We start from the raw sequence: 14,748 nt of genomic DNA on the forward strand, positions 1-14,748 counted from the left end.
AAATCTATGCAATGGATCATTATACCGCCACAAAAATTCACTTACACGAAGTTTATAACATGAAAAAAACACTCCACTTGTTATAATGTGAAACGGCAAAGTACAAAAACATAATGTGCAAAAAATGACATGAAAGTATGCATTAACTTAAAAAATATATTTGCATGTATGCATATGCACATGTGTGTGTATGTGAGAGAGAGAGAGAATATTCACCAAAAAGTTTCTGTCATGGTGAATTTTTAAAATTCAACTTTAATATATTCTCTAGAATTCAATACATAATAAAAATGTATCACTTTTATGATGAAGTAGACAACAAATATCACAAAGAAACATACTGTGTGTAGCCTGGGACCATTTAGAGCAGAGGCAAACAGCCCTAAACACAGCTCTTTGGGTCCTAGAAGTACCACTGCACTACAGCAGAGCAAACTTCTACCTGTAAATCTGCATTCTTAATGATCTTGAATGATCCAAAGTTAAATTATGGACAAGGAAAGTGCAAGAGGTTGTAAAAAAGATCTCTATCAAAACAGTACCGACAGCATATCTCACTGTTAAATATTAATCCTCCTAATAACCTAATAACATGTCACTCCCCTGTCCCCAAACCCTGAAAGTATCCCCACAGTGTTGTCAGTAATATGAACTATTCACTGCAGGGTATGCACATCGCACAATCCAGTCCCATTCTAATGCTGCTCCCCGCTCTCACCCCATGGGCTCAAAGGCTCTCATTCACAAGCCTTATGCTCTGGTTGGCCTACTCACTTTCTCTCAAAGAAACTTTATGTACTTGCCTGAGCTTTTGCTCACTCAGCCACCCTCACTTTTCTTCCCCTATTCACTCCTCCTCCCCCCCAGTGACTCCCCATCCTTCCAGGCACAGACCAAACTCTCCAACCCACACATCATCTCCTTCCTGTATATTCCTGTAGAAGTTATTGCCTATAAGACACACAAAGCACCTAACCCTATAGCCTAAAATTACGTAAATATGTTATCTCCTAAAATGCATTTTAATTTCTAAAGATTAGGGACCTTTGTTATATATTTTATAATAATAAATTGCTTTTATATAATGCTTTAGTTTATAAAGCAACTTCACATATATTACTCTCAACAAATATGCTGGTAACTTAGATTGCCTGAAGAAAACAGAAACAAAAAAAATTTTTTTAATGACAAAAGATTTTTTAAAAAGAGAACACTTCAATAATCATGGGCAGAAAAGTACTCACTCAGAGTCCACCACCTAAAGATCTGGGAGAATGATACTTTTCTTCCCCACAACCCACAGATATATTTAGCTAATGGTGGGAAAAAGTTCAACATTCATAATTAAAAACAACAAAACAAAACAAAACAACCCTCATACCGTGTCCAGATCTTGGTTTCTAAATACCATTCTTCAATAAAAAAAAAACCACTCTCCAATCGGGTCTCTCTGGAGAAATAGTTCATTCCAGAGCTGGGGCAGGGGACATAAAAGATCAGCCAGGAGCTTCTTGCAGTAATAAGGAAATGCTCAAAAAGGGATGGGGCATGTCAAAGGGACGTGTGAGCCAATCTGAAAGAGCGCCCAATGGCCAAAGCCAGAATAAACTGAACAACAAAATAAATAAGAGTATTGGACTTCCCTGGTGGCGCAGTGGTTAAGAATCCACCTGCCAATGCAGGGGACACGGGTTCAAGCTCTGGTCTGGGGAGATCCCACACGCCGCGGAGCAACTAAGCCTGTGCGCCACAACTACTGAGCCCGCATGCCACAACTACTGAAGCCTGCGTGGCTACAGCCCGTGCTCCGCAACAAGAGAAGCAATAAGAAGCCTATGTATCGCAACAAAGAGTAGCCCCCGCTCACGGCAACTAGAGAAAGCCTGCGTGCAGCAACGAAGACCCAATGTAGCCAAAAATAAATTAAAAGATAAAATTTTAAATAAAAAAATAAATAAGAGTATTGGATTATGAGTCCATATGGGTATAAATAAGTGACTGAATAAATAAATGCAGAGAAGAAACAAATCTTCCTTATGGAAGAATTCTAAATTATCCCCTCCAGCAGGTGGAGCTAAATCCCTACGCCCCTTGAGTAAGCGCTAGACCTACTTTGAAAAGATAGCATATGGAAAGAAAAAAATAGTAACTTTCCATTGGAGAAACCTGATAGACAGCACCTTAACCAAGTGACAGAGGCTAACATCACTAGTGATGTCATGTGGGGATCATCCATCCCCAAGATGGTAAGAAAGGCACTTCACCTTTGTGGTCTTCTTTCCAAAAACCTGTTACCCCAATGTAACCGTAAGAAAAACATCAGACAAGTCCAAATTGAAAGACATTCTACAACATACTTCCATGCATCTCAAAACTGTGAAGGTCGTAAAGAATAAAGTGAAGACTGAGAAACACAGACCACAAGAGACCAAGAAGAAACGATAACTAAATACAATATGATGTTCTGGACTGGATCTTGGAACACAAAGGATATTATAGATAAACTGGAGTTGATGGTAACATACCAAGGATGGTTCCTTAGTTTTGACAAACAAAATAATGTAAGATTATAACATTAGGGTAAACTGAAATTGGGTGAGGGGATACAAGAACTCCCTTGTACTATCTTTACAACTTCTCTGTATGCCTGTAAGAGTTTATAAGACAGAAAATTTCAGAGATCCAGGTCAAATAATATGTAGAAGCATCCTGTATCAAATCAAAAGATTTGCCCTAAGTTTTCAATACTGTTAGCCTAGCGGATGTCTAACTTGCAGCCAATGCTGCACACTTCCCTTTCTTCCTCAGTAAAAGTGTTCTATACTAACAGGCAGTACCTCTAATCCCAAATGGCATTTCCCCTAAGTCCTTTGGATGAAAGGATGATCAGGAGACAAAAGTCTGAACAACATGGTACAAACAACATAAAGTTTATATGAATGTCTGTAAATAAAGGCATTTCATAGTTTTAAAATCTAGTTAATTTTACCAGATGCTTAAGTCTTGGTAGGATATATTTTTTAAAAATTAAATAAAATAGATTCAAGGCCTTTAAAAGACAAACCTTGCCAGTACACTATATTCCCATTTAATGAGTAAGGATTTCTGGGTATCATAGTTTTCTTTAAAAAACCTACATTTATAAAAGCACTTCAGGGGCTTCCCTGGTGGCGCAGTGGTTGAGAATCTGCCTGCTAATGCAGGGGACACGGGTTCGAGCCCTGGTCTGGGAGGAGCCCACATGCCGCGGAGCAACTGGGCCCGTGAGCCACAACTACTGAGCCTGCGCGGTCTGGAGCCTGTGCTCCGCAACAAGAGAGGCCGTGATAGTGAGAGGCCCGCGCACCGCGATGAAGAGCGGCCCCCGCTTGCCACAACTAGAGAAAGCCCTCGCACAGAAACAAAGACCCAACACAGCAAAAATAAATTAATTAATTAACAAAAGGTGTTGTTATAAAAAAAAAAAGCACTTCAGGGATTTCCCTGGCGGTCCAGTGGTTAGCACTCAGTGCTTTCACTGCAGTGGGCCTGGGTTCAATCCCTGGTCAGGGAACTAAGATCCCGCAAACCGTGCGGTGTGGCCAAAAAAATGACTTCAGCTGTTCTACACAGGTGACCTTATAAACTGATGACACGTGTGATAAAAAGAGGCAATATTAAGATTTATGAGATACCTTATAAATAACATTACTTTGATATTAAATATCAATTAATATTAAATCAATATTTACGCCAAAGTGGTCTTTGGCAAACCAGGATGTATGGGTATGGTCACCTTAGCTATAGACCTCATTATGAGAAACACTGTTACACCGTTATAGAGGAAATATTATGATGGCCTATTTTCTAATTAAAATTTTAATAAAATAGAATCCAAAATGCAAGTCCCATTCTGAATTTTACAAGGCAGAAGGTAGTGATAAAGTGAGGTACTTATGTCTACAAAACCCTAAGCCATTAGTATTAATATCATGTAAAGGAACAATGATGCTCATAAATTAAAAAATGATTAGAAAGGAATATGATTTTTAACATAATTACTTCACAATATAGATATGCCCATATGGATAGAAATAAATGACTGAAGTCTGTTTGTATATGTGCAGATTTTAAATTTGCAGCCATATTACGCACAGAAAAGCTGGAGCTAAAGAATGGCTGTTCAAAAACAAAAACAAACAAAAAAACTCCAAAAATATGGTAACTTAGTAAACAGCTTAGCCAAAGAACATTTAAAATAGAAGATATTTAATTTTCAGTTTCATATGGTAATCCACAATTAATAAAGACAGGTTGTACTTTCATTAATAAAACATCTATTTTCTCAGCCAAGCAGACAGATGTTTTATTAAATCTTCACATTGGGAGCACTTAAGGTTTTTCTGAAACTTTAACAGATAAAATTAAGCTAGCCTGAAAGATCTCAGAATGTAAAGTCACAGTAAACACAACCCCCTAGTGTTGATCTTCATTGCAATACACTCTAAAAAGTATATTATCTGTGACCAAAACTAAACCAGACCAAAAACTACCCCCAAAACGAAAATTCTAGCACAAATGAATGAATGCCGATTCATAGGCTTAAATGTATGTCAGTTATAGTTTGGACTGTGATCGATCACTGTATTATAGAAAAAGGCCTCTACATTAACCACATTTTAAAACAGGTACAGTATATTCCACATATTTAAAAAATGAAAAACAAAGATTTGGGGGGGTAAAATAGTAATGTTGGTAAAGCCTATCTTATTCATGCTACATACATCCCAGTATGATATGATTAATTAGCTCTACAGTATCTTAATATAAAACCAAAAGTGTTATCTCAAATCTGAGTCAATGTCTTTAAGGACTTATCCATCCATTCAATTCAATTAACTGATCTAAGCATTTTTTGTTTTAGTATTATTTTTATATTAGTAGCTAATTACTTCCCCCTTCCAACAGCTTACACTTATTTATATAGCAAGGTTCTAAGCAACGTTTTTCCTTTTATTCTTAAGAAGTATTCTATAGACCTCAAACAGATAAGACTAAAGGGAAAACCTTGAGAAATGAAAGAAATCTCTTGCCACCCTTAGAACTACCAAGTTCTACACTCAAGAGACAATTCTAAATTGAAAAATGAAAAAAAAAAATGGGAAAAGGCAATATAAAAATTTCCTAAAATGTAGAAGAAATTAGACTAATTTAGTTTTCTTTAATATCTTCTTTAATAAGACATTACAGCACACAACTGAGCCCCCAGTGTGTCAGTTAAACATGGGGATGTAGATGCATACGAAGGAGAATGGAAACAAGTTTAATCTTAACCCCGTTCCTTTTGGCAACTAATGGCAATACAGAATACAAAAGGAGCAATTCTGTGTATTTTATCAAGTCTTTGAAGACACCATAACAGTTTTATAATGAACTTTGCTGTGATCTGTTAAAGAATCTTCAAATTAATGAGGATGTTTAAAAATTGTAATCTTCCCCTTACACCGATTTAAGCCGAACACAAAAAATGGGGACTGCACTAATAATTCTCGCATGAAAGAATTAATGTCTTATGCTACATCAATGCAGCCATCTCCCTATCACTGAGATCTAAAGTTAAATATGCTGTCCTCAGCTGCTTATAAAAAAAGGGTTAAATATAAGAACATAAAGCTTTTATTCTGAATTAGTCAATAAAACAAATAAAACAAAAATTAATCCAAAACTTGTAAAAGGTTTTTAAATGATTTGTTACTAACATAAACATACATATGCTCAAAGCACTTTTAAAAACTTTTAAATTGTAATTTAACCAGAACTTCTGTTAATAACCACTATAAGCAATTAGGCCAACTCTAATGTTCTGGTAACCAACATATTGGGAATTAACAAATAATAAATCTGAAACTGAGGAAATCAAATACATGAAAAAAATGACTATTTTTAAAGTAAGAGTATAATAGGAGTTACTAAGGAACTATCACCACTGAAGCTTTTCCTTGGAAATATCTTATTTTAAACTTACAGTGAAGACAAACAAGGCGGGCAGAATATGTACAGTTACAAAACAAATGCAGTGATGAGTTACAGCAGAAAGAGGGAATGCACTTTGTAATCCGCAGGATCAGATTTGCGGCTCTAAGCAATTACCAGTAAATATTTGAGTGTTCTTCCTATTCTATCAACTTTAAAATTTAAACTGAGTTACAGCGGTTTCACTTGTATTAATAGTTGGCAAAAGCAAATTAGAAGAAACCCAAATTAGTCTGTTTTAACTGGGTAGCATTTACCTCATTCATCGGAACCAACCCACTTCCCCATCCTTAGAGCCAAAAAAATGTGGATATTGGCCTATTTTAATATTTTTCTAGTTCAGACGGAAGTCATACTGTACACAGCCTTTGATTTTAGGAACCAGAACAAAGTAAAAATCAACTACTCACTTAAAAAGGAAAGGAAGGAGAAGGTTCTGGGAATTAACCCAGTCACAAGCCATTCCAATCTTTCTGTTAATGCAAAATCCATTCATAAATTGGCCAAATTGTTATTAACTTCCAAAAACTCCTTTGAAAATTATATTTCAATTTCAAATGAAAGAACTTGAACCATTTTCAAAGAGTCAAGTATAATTTATAAAAGATAGATCTTTACCAGTTCACATATGTTCCATCATATTTTGTATTGAACAGTAGGCTAATTACTTCATTGTGGCATATACTTCAGAACCTAATTTTTCAGATGGGCTGACTGACAATCCAACCACTTTAAGGAATTTATCAGTTATCTACAAGCTAGACCTGGCTGGCAGGTATAGCCAGGTCACAGAGCAAGTTTAAATATTCCAACCTCAATCACAAGAAACAATCAGAGGGGAAAATGACACATGATTGCAATATACTAAGGCAGCAGGTAAGTCATTCTTCACCTAGGCCAGCAGCTGCCAATAAAATCGTGTGCACAGATTTCATGAATGAGTCTGCTCTAGTTTAACTATGAACATGCCCCTGAACTTAGAAAGGGAGATAAGAATTGCGCTTGCAATTCTAGCTGATGAATTCATTAGATTTTTATAAGGCAAATAATGTAGAAAGTTAGAACAGAATTTCTAGAACCATTTATCCTGTGATGTTGTAAAATCAAAGTACTACTTTATTAAATGAGTTATTTTATACAATATGAACATCAATATAATTACAATTGTAAAAAAATTTTTTATAACAAGGATGGACTGATTTTCAGATTTCCAAATCAGAGTCAACTGTACATTTACACAGAATTGTCTTTGCATGAAGCCCAAAAGGGAACAGCATAAAAATGAATGTTTCTGTAGCCCCTTTATTTTTGCTGATCAACAGTTTGTTAGAAAAGCAGCTGCAGGTTTGTTACCTAAGGTCTGAGACAGGAGAAGAGTCAAAGGTGTCACGAATTCACCTACAAAACATAAGCAAGATTTTCGGTGAACGTAAGCATTACACAAATGTGATTTATATGCATTTCAAATGTCTTTAAAAAAAAGCACAGGATGAATTGGGAGATTGGAATTGACATATATACACTAACATGTACAAAACAGATAACTAATAAGAACCTGCTGTATAAAAAAATAAATAAAATTCAAAAAAAAAAAAAGCACAACATGCCTAAGCTACGAAGTTAGTCTGATAGATCTGTCAGCTAAATTTTTATAAACAGATCTTTGATGATTTACTTTAAAAATAATACTCATGCATATACCATCACCACCATTTAGAAAAAAAAATCCAACCACACAAAGTATAAACTGATTATTTTCAAGCAACTACCTGGTTTATACAGTGAATGCCTACATTTTGCCTTACATTTTAATGTACTCAGAAGCTCTACTAAGCATTCTAAGTAAAATACCTGCAAAAAAGCACTCATAAACTTTGGTCTGCATCCTTTCTGGGAGCAAGACCCTCAAATACCTTTATAATAGTTATTTTCTTTAAACTGAAAACTTTCTTCCGTTCTTGGACCAGAGTGGGCCAGCATCACCTCATGCCATTTTTGCCTACAGTGGTTAAAAACGTGGATGTTTCAAAGGCACTGAAAGGATATGGTCTGGGAAAATGGACTTTTAACAATTGTAAAGTTAAACATTAACTTCAGTAATGAAGTCTCAGCTAGAAGACAGAAATCAATTTTACAATTACAGAAGATAATTCTGCTCTCGTATACAGCCCTGCCATTAACGAACGAAAAGAAGAAAAGGTCAATTACCTGTAAACAACTTTATGCCTGAACATCAGCTAATTCTGGAGGAAGTGGAGTCTTAGGATGCTTGCTCTCAAAGTGCTGCTTGAAGGTCTTAGGGTCTGGCATTTGTGTCTAATTTAAAAAATTGTGCAAAAAAGAAGAGTTAGACCTGATTCATGAAATAAAAATGTGCTAACTTTTAAAGTCCTGAGACTACTCACGGTTGACAACTATTGCAAAACACTTTTAAATTCCTATAACTTAATGGCTGGCATATGAAAAAGGACCCTGTAACAAAGAAATTCCTAGCATATTCCCACATTTCACATATAAAGGGTCACACAGAATGAAGTATTCTTATCTGATTAACAGTAAACAATAGGTAACATTTACCAAACACATTATGTTAAGCATGTTACCAAAATTTTCATAGAACCTTCCAGTGATTTTTTTTTTTTTTTTTTTTTGTGGTACACGGGCCTCTCACCGTTGTGGCCTCTCCCGTTGCAGAGCACAGGCTCTGGACGCGCAGGCTCAGCGGCCATGGCTCATGGGCCCAGCCGCTCCACGGCATGTGGGATCTTCCTGGACCGGGGCACAAACCCGTGTCCCCTGAATTGGCAGGCGGACTCTCAACCACTGCGCCACCAGGGAAGCCCCCTTCCAGTAATCTTAAATCAGGTCCTACTATCCTCATTTTATGTGCTAAGGAAACTAAAACCTAGAGATTAATTTGTCCAATACCTATGGTTAACCTAGTACTAGGTACTTCAGATCTCAAATACTACACGATACTGACTTACCTAGGCAAGGACCTTCAATTATTCTTTAGCACATTACATTAGACAAAACATGAAATAAACATTTTTTGTTGTTTTGAGTTTTTAAGTATATGAGCTACTCTAATACTTTTAGGTCAAGGTATTTCTTCATTAGTAATTTAGCGAAATTTACTTTTACCTTGCCTCTTTCCAAACAGAATCTGAAGCTGCTCAATTTTATTATTTTGAGTATATCAAAGCTCACTATGAACAGGTTATTTAACGTAATAGATTTCCTCTCTTAGATTAATGAGAACTTTTATGTAGTTAGGAACTTCTATTTCATCAGTAATGACTTCAATAAATGATAAACTTTAGTCCAGGAATCAAGTCTTATCAAGATCCCTTCCCATCCCTACTACCAATTCTACCTAGGCATAGGGCTTTGGGGGGAACAAAAAAAGTTTCTTGTAACTGGATCAACCTCACTATGCACTTTTCCTTTGGCACTTTTATTCACTAACTTCAAGGGTAGTGAGCTTGAACAAACAGGCAAAAAAGAGACCCTGGCTTGGAATTTAAGAAAAACTTCTTTAAGGCAGTGTGGTATAGCGGTCTAAAAGGTGGGCTCTGGAGCTGGACCTCCTGGGTTTAGATCCTAGCTTTTCTGCATACTAGCTGGGTGACCCTGCACAAGTTATTCAGTCCCCATGACTCAATTTACTCTCCCGTAAAATGAGAATAAAAGTACTTTATGCCATAGGGTTGTTATGTGAATTAATGGGCTCATGCATGTAAAACACTTCGATCAGTGTCTGGCACCTGGTCAGCACTCAATAGCAGCTGTTATGATTATTCTTCAAATCTAATAAAACACATTAATTCTAGTAAAAGCTCTCAATGTGAATATACTCTATTTAGTTTTGCAGACATCATAACTATGAATGTAGCGAAGAAAAAAAAAACCAATTAATATAACCAGAGGTATATTACATAGCTCTAAATTAAGAATGTAAATCTGACCTTTTTTAAAGTTCAAAGTGTTGCCCTTAAGAAGACATCTTTATTCTCCATGAGGAAACGGAGTTTGCTTTGTTCACTCCTTTTCACTAACACCAAGAGAACTGTGCCTGGCCAAAGGAGCTATCCAAAACATGTAATTGTTGGGACTCCTCTGGCGGTCCAATGGTTAGGACTCCACACTTCCACTGCAGGGGGCACAGGTCCAATCCCTGGTCAGGGAACTAAGACCCTGCATGCTGCACGGCGTGAACAACAACAACAAAAAGCATATATATGTGTGTGTGTATATATGTATATATACGTATATATATAAAATTGTTGAACAGATAAATGAAGACGGGTTCCTAACACAACCAGTTCTCAAATCTCCTATTTCAAGTAAAGCACTTATCTCGCCATGTTTGCAAAATTTTAACCTATACAAACCAATCTCTAATGAAAGAACTGTCCACGAGAAAGCTGTCTTTCAATTTCCCTTACCCTACAGACAGTGCAGGTATATATTAAGGCAGCTTTGGCAGCAGCCTTTTGGTCATGTCCTTGTTTCTTCTTTTGTCCAGCTTGCTTTTTGGCATTTTTCTGCTGAGACTGAATCTTCTGCTGTCCACGAGCCATATCTAAAAACAGAAGTTGAGGCATTAAAGTGAAATCTAAGTATGATAACACTCTCAGAGTTACGAACTCTCATATACAATGCTACTAGAGGATAAATTGATATAACCACTGTAGAAAACTAGTCGTCTACTCTATAATCTCACAATTCCACTCTTGGTATATATTCAACAGAAGTGCAGGTACACTGTTTCTAAAACTGGAAACAATCCAAATGCCTACTACTAGTAAGATGGATACATAACTTGTAGCAGATTTCTACAATGGAATACTATGCAGCACTCAGAGAGAAGAAACTATTGTTAAACAACATAGTTATATCTCAGCATTAAGGAAAGAAGCCAGATACAAAGAACATATTGTTGTATAAAGTTCAAAACAGGCAAAACTAATCCATGAAGTAACGCTGGGAAGAAAGGGCATGAGGGGGATTTTTGGGGTACTGATAATGTTCTGTGTCTTGATCTAGGTAATGGTTATACAGGTTGATTCACTTGTAAATATTCACTGAGCTATACACCTAAGAATTGTACACTTTCTTATATGTAATCTTCAAAAGTTTACCAGAAACAGTTTAGCCCCTTCCTCAATCATTTGTCTGATCATTTTGCAAAGGTACTCTCCCCTTCCACTATTCACTGTGTGACCTGAGATTCTTACAACTTTAAGAGAAATAAAAGCTGTCATCTAATGTCTCTAAAGGAGCTCATATGAGCAATGGAAACCGTTCTCTTAAATACTCAGGTTTCATGAAACTACTGTGCTATTCCTTCTTAAAAAAAAAAAAATGGTATTCATAGGATTGCTGGACAAATTATTAAATAAGATTAAGGGTACCTTTACAAAAATGAAAGATACCACTTTTTACTACTGATTATCTGAAATGAACATGGGTTAAAAATTAAGGGAAAAGAACTACTTTTATTTTTTCATTAAAATTAAAGACTCCTTTAAGACAACACAAGTTAAATCTGTTCATAAAAGGTCTATAATGAGTCTCAGCTGCTTTTTAAATACTTTAAAATAGGATCTAAGGAGAATTCCTATGGATAGTTTTGACTAGCACTGCAATTAAATTTTAAACTTTTAAGTCATTGCAGGACATGAACACACAAAGGATCTATAACTTCACCAGAAAACAGTGCTAGCTTTTTCTGACTGGAACCTTAACTAGTTAACAGGTATGAGGTCAAAGCATTTCATTAAAACCCCTGAGCTTCTCCCAAAAAGAAAAAGGGAAACTGAAAAAATAAACACATCAATTGGACGAGTTCCCACTAGCATTAAACACTGAACCAGAAGTCAAAATATAAAGAAGGATCAATCCTTTTCTAGGAAGCTGGCTGAATATTTTAACAAATTACAAAAATGTTTAGTATGCTAGCCTAATATAAGAACCCCATTCTCACCAAATAAAGGTAAATATTACCAGACGTCTTAGCCCTTGAAGACTATCATTTGTTATTTTTTAAAAACCAAATTCTTATTAATTCCAAGCTGAAATGATTTTTTTTCAAGTCTATTTATGGCACGCTTACAAACCAATTCCATGGAAACAGATTTGGATACTTTTGTATTATTTGGATGATAGGTATTCAATCTTTATGCATCCTAATGTTTATAGCATTCTTAATGTCTCAATGCCTTAGTATCAATACCTTATGTTAGAATACTTCAGTTCTCTCATAGATCTGAACTCTTCCACACGATGTATGCTATGCTACGTATGTTAATACACTGTGTGGGTAACCTCTTAATTGTTTTACATTGGAAAAAAACCTTATAAAATGGTAAGCTACTAATTCTAGATGTTTCTTTGATATCTAGAAGTTATTAGCTATTTTGATAACATTTTCATGCAGTGATCTGTAGAAAGCAATGCCATTAGATACACATTATTTTTAACTTTTTCAGTTACCATTTCTCCTCAAATATAACATTAACAATACATTTAACCCATTTTCATTGTCATCTAACAAAAGTAACAAAAAGCCATAGAAGTTTTAATAAATAGAAGACTGTGGTTGCTTGTTCTTATTTTTAAAACAGAAAACACCAGGTAAGGGAAACTGAATCAGTCTAAACGCCTGAGGTAGGCCCCTAAGTTCTAGCAACACGCTGCACTGATTTCCTTTCTGAAAGCAGAAATGCAAACGACCAAACCACCTGCTTTTGGACAGCTCGACTTAGGACTTACTCTCAAGCCAGCTGAGTTTTCTACAAGATCTAAGCGTAACCAAGCATAACTTCTCCTTGACTAAATGCAACAAACGGAGGAGCAAGAAGTCCTTTATAAGTACCTAAAAGCTGGCTTTTAATATAACTCTTATTTTGTATGGTCTTCTGAGGGGGCTCCAAAGAGGGAAGCAGTAGAGGGAATAAGGAGTTCTTCCAAAATGAGGAGCTCTTACAGGAGGCAACAAGTAAGCACTGTCCCAAAGATCCTCTTAAAACCAAAACAAACGAGTAAGAGAGAAATAGATTTTGGATCCAAGAAGTAGGATCATTCTCCACAAGCATCTAAAACGAAGAGGCCCAAGCAGTGACCAACATCCTGACCCTAGCCTTTTAAATACATCCCTTTTGCAGAGGAGAGAGGATGAAAGCACCAGCAGTGAGGTCTATTTCACCCAGCACTTCGGTGAGCCCAGCTGCAGCCCAGCGCGCCTTCCTTCCCAAACCGGCCTCTCCCGCCTGGGAGAGCTCCCTCCTCTCTTCTGCCACCCAGAGCCACACAACCCCTACCTACCCGCCACTCCTCACGGACCCCGGCCCGAGACGCGCCTCCTGGAGGCCTCGGCTGCCCGAAACCCGGCCCCTTCGGCCACAGGGAGCCCCAGCCTCGAGAAACCGACCAGCTGCTGTCGCCGGCGGGTTACCGCTCCGCCGCCGCGGCCGGCCTGCGACCCGGCCACCTGCAGGGCCTGGCAGACGCCCGAGCTTCCCGTCCTTCCGCGGCCCGCGCCGGGACCGGACGGGCTCGGCCGCCCCCAGGGAGGCGGGGCAGGCCGGCGGCCCCTCGCGACCCGCGATGACCCCCCACGGTCCCCGCCGACCCCGCCGGCAGGGCCCCCACCCGGCTCCCAGGAGTCCTGCGGCGTCAGCACCGCCCCACAGCCGCTCACCCGGGCCGGGACAGTCTTGCGTCGGAGAAACCGCGCAGCGCGAGAGGGCCGGGGGAGGTGGCCGGAGGGAGAGGAAGGGGAGCGCAGCGCGCCCAGTACCGCTTCGGCCTCCTCCACCCGCCAAGGAGGGGAAAGGGGAGAGCCGGGAGCACAACAGCCCGCGCCTCGCACCCGCCGCCGCGCGCGCCCGCCGCCGCCTCAGCCTAGGGGGAGGCCACTACACCTCGTGCTCGCGCACGCCGCACAGCTCTCCCAGTCGCCCCAGCGTAGCCTGCTCAGCGCAGCCCCCGCCCACCGACCTTCCTGCCGCGGCCTCCCTCCGCCCCCACCCGCTCGCGCGCCTGCGCCTCTTCCGGTCGCGCGGGCCAATGGCAGCGCGCCCCTATTACATAAGCGAGAGGGGGCGGGGCCTGGCGGGGACGGTGGCCCCTCAGAGACTGGAACAGCAGGGGACGTCGCGCTCTGTCCCGGCGCACCGCCTCCCCGTTCTCTTGCGTGCTCCATCTGGGCGGCTTCAGCCGGCCCTAGGAGCCGCGTGATCTCGGTCCTGGCGGGTGACGGCTCGCAGTGTGATTCACAAGTCGCTTGCTCACTCACTGGGGCGGCGGCCAGGCTTCGACCCCTGCGTCCCCTCTCACGAGCTTCCAGTCTCGGCGGCGTCCTCCTGTGCCCCGGCCTGGGGAGGATCCCGGAGAGGGGCGCCAGCGCCGCGGCGGTGTGGGTCCCCGACCCCGGAGCCCGCCACCCCGGCACACCGCCGCTTCCGCCCCCAGTGCGGCCGGCGGGCCGGGAGGCCCTGAACTGGGACGCGCGGCCTTTGTTCTCTCACCACCTACCTTTTACCTCGTTCCCATGGAAACCTCAGTTATTTGACCATTCTGGGGGTTTTAGTGAGTTCAAGATTCACGCCTGACTGTCTCACTGAAAATTGCCGGCTAGGCCCCCCTGACCGTTTCAGGCTGACTACTCAACAATATACTGAGTTGTTAATACTTAGGGAAATGGTTAAGTTGTGGGTTTTTTGGTCTTGA

General features: G+C 39.7%; 1 protein-coding gene across 3 annotated transcripts; it reads right to left on the bottom strand.

The window, feature by feature from the left end:
- Positions 1 to 7,105: 7,105 nt before the first annotated feature.
- On the bottom strand, positions 7,106 to 14,029 carry ZNF706 (zinc finger protein 706). 3 transcript variants are annotated; one of them, XM_019925046.3, is made up of 4 exons: positions 13,941 to 14,029; positions 10,461 to 10,597; positions 8,221 to 8,328; positions 7,106 to 7,410 (listed from the first exon to the last, which is right to left on the bottom strand). In XM_019925046.3, the coding sequence occupies exons 2-3, from the start codon at positions 10,593 to 10,595 to the stop codon at positions 8,233 to 8,235; spliced, it is 231 nt and encodes a 76-aa protein (XP_019780605.1). In that variant the 5' UTR covers positions 10,596 to 10,597; positions 13,941 to 14,029; the 3' UTR covers positions 7,106 to 7,410; positions 8,221 to 8,232. The 3 variants fall into 3 exon arrangements, with proteins under 3 accessions (XP_019780605.1, XP_004310815.1, XP_019780604.1); XM_004310767.4 differs by lacking the exon at positions 13,941 to 14,029 and adding an exon at positions 13,718 to 13,851; XM_019925045.3 differs by lacking the exon at positions 13,941 to 14,029 and adding an exon at positions 13,342 to 13,481.
- Positions 14,030 to 14,748: the final 719 nt, after the last annotated feature.

Source organism: Tursiops truncatus, chromosome 17, assembly GCF_011762595.2.
Source record: "Tursiops truncatus isolate mTurTru1 chromosome 17, mTurTru1.mat.Y, whole genome shotgun sequence".
In the NCBI taxonomy this organism is placed as follows: Eukaryota; Metazoa; Chordata; class Mammalia; order Artiodactyla; family Delphinidae; genus Tursiops; species Tursiops truncatus.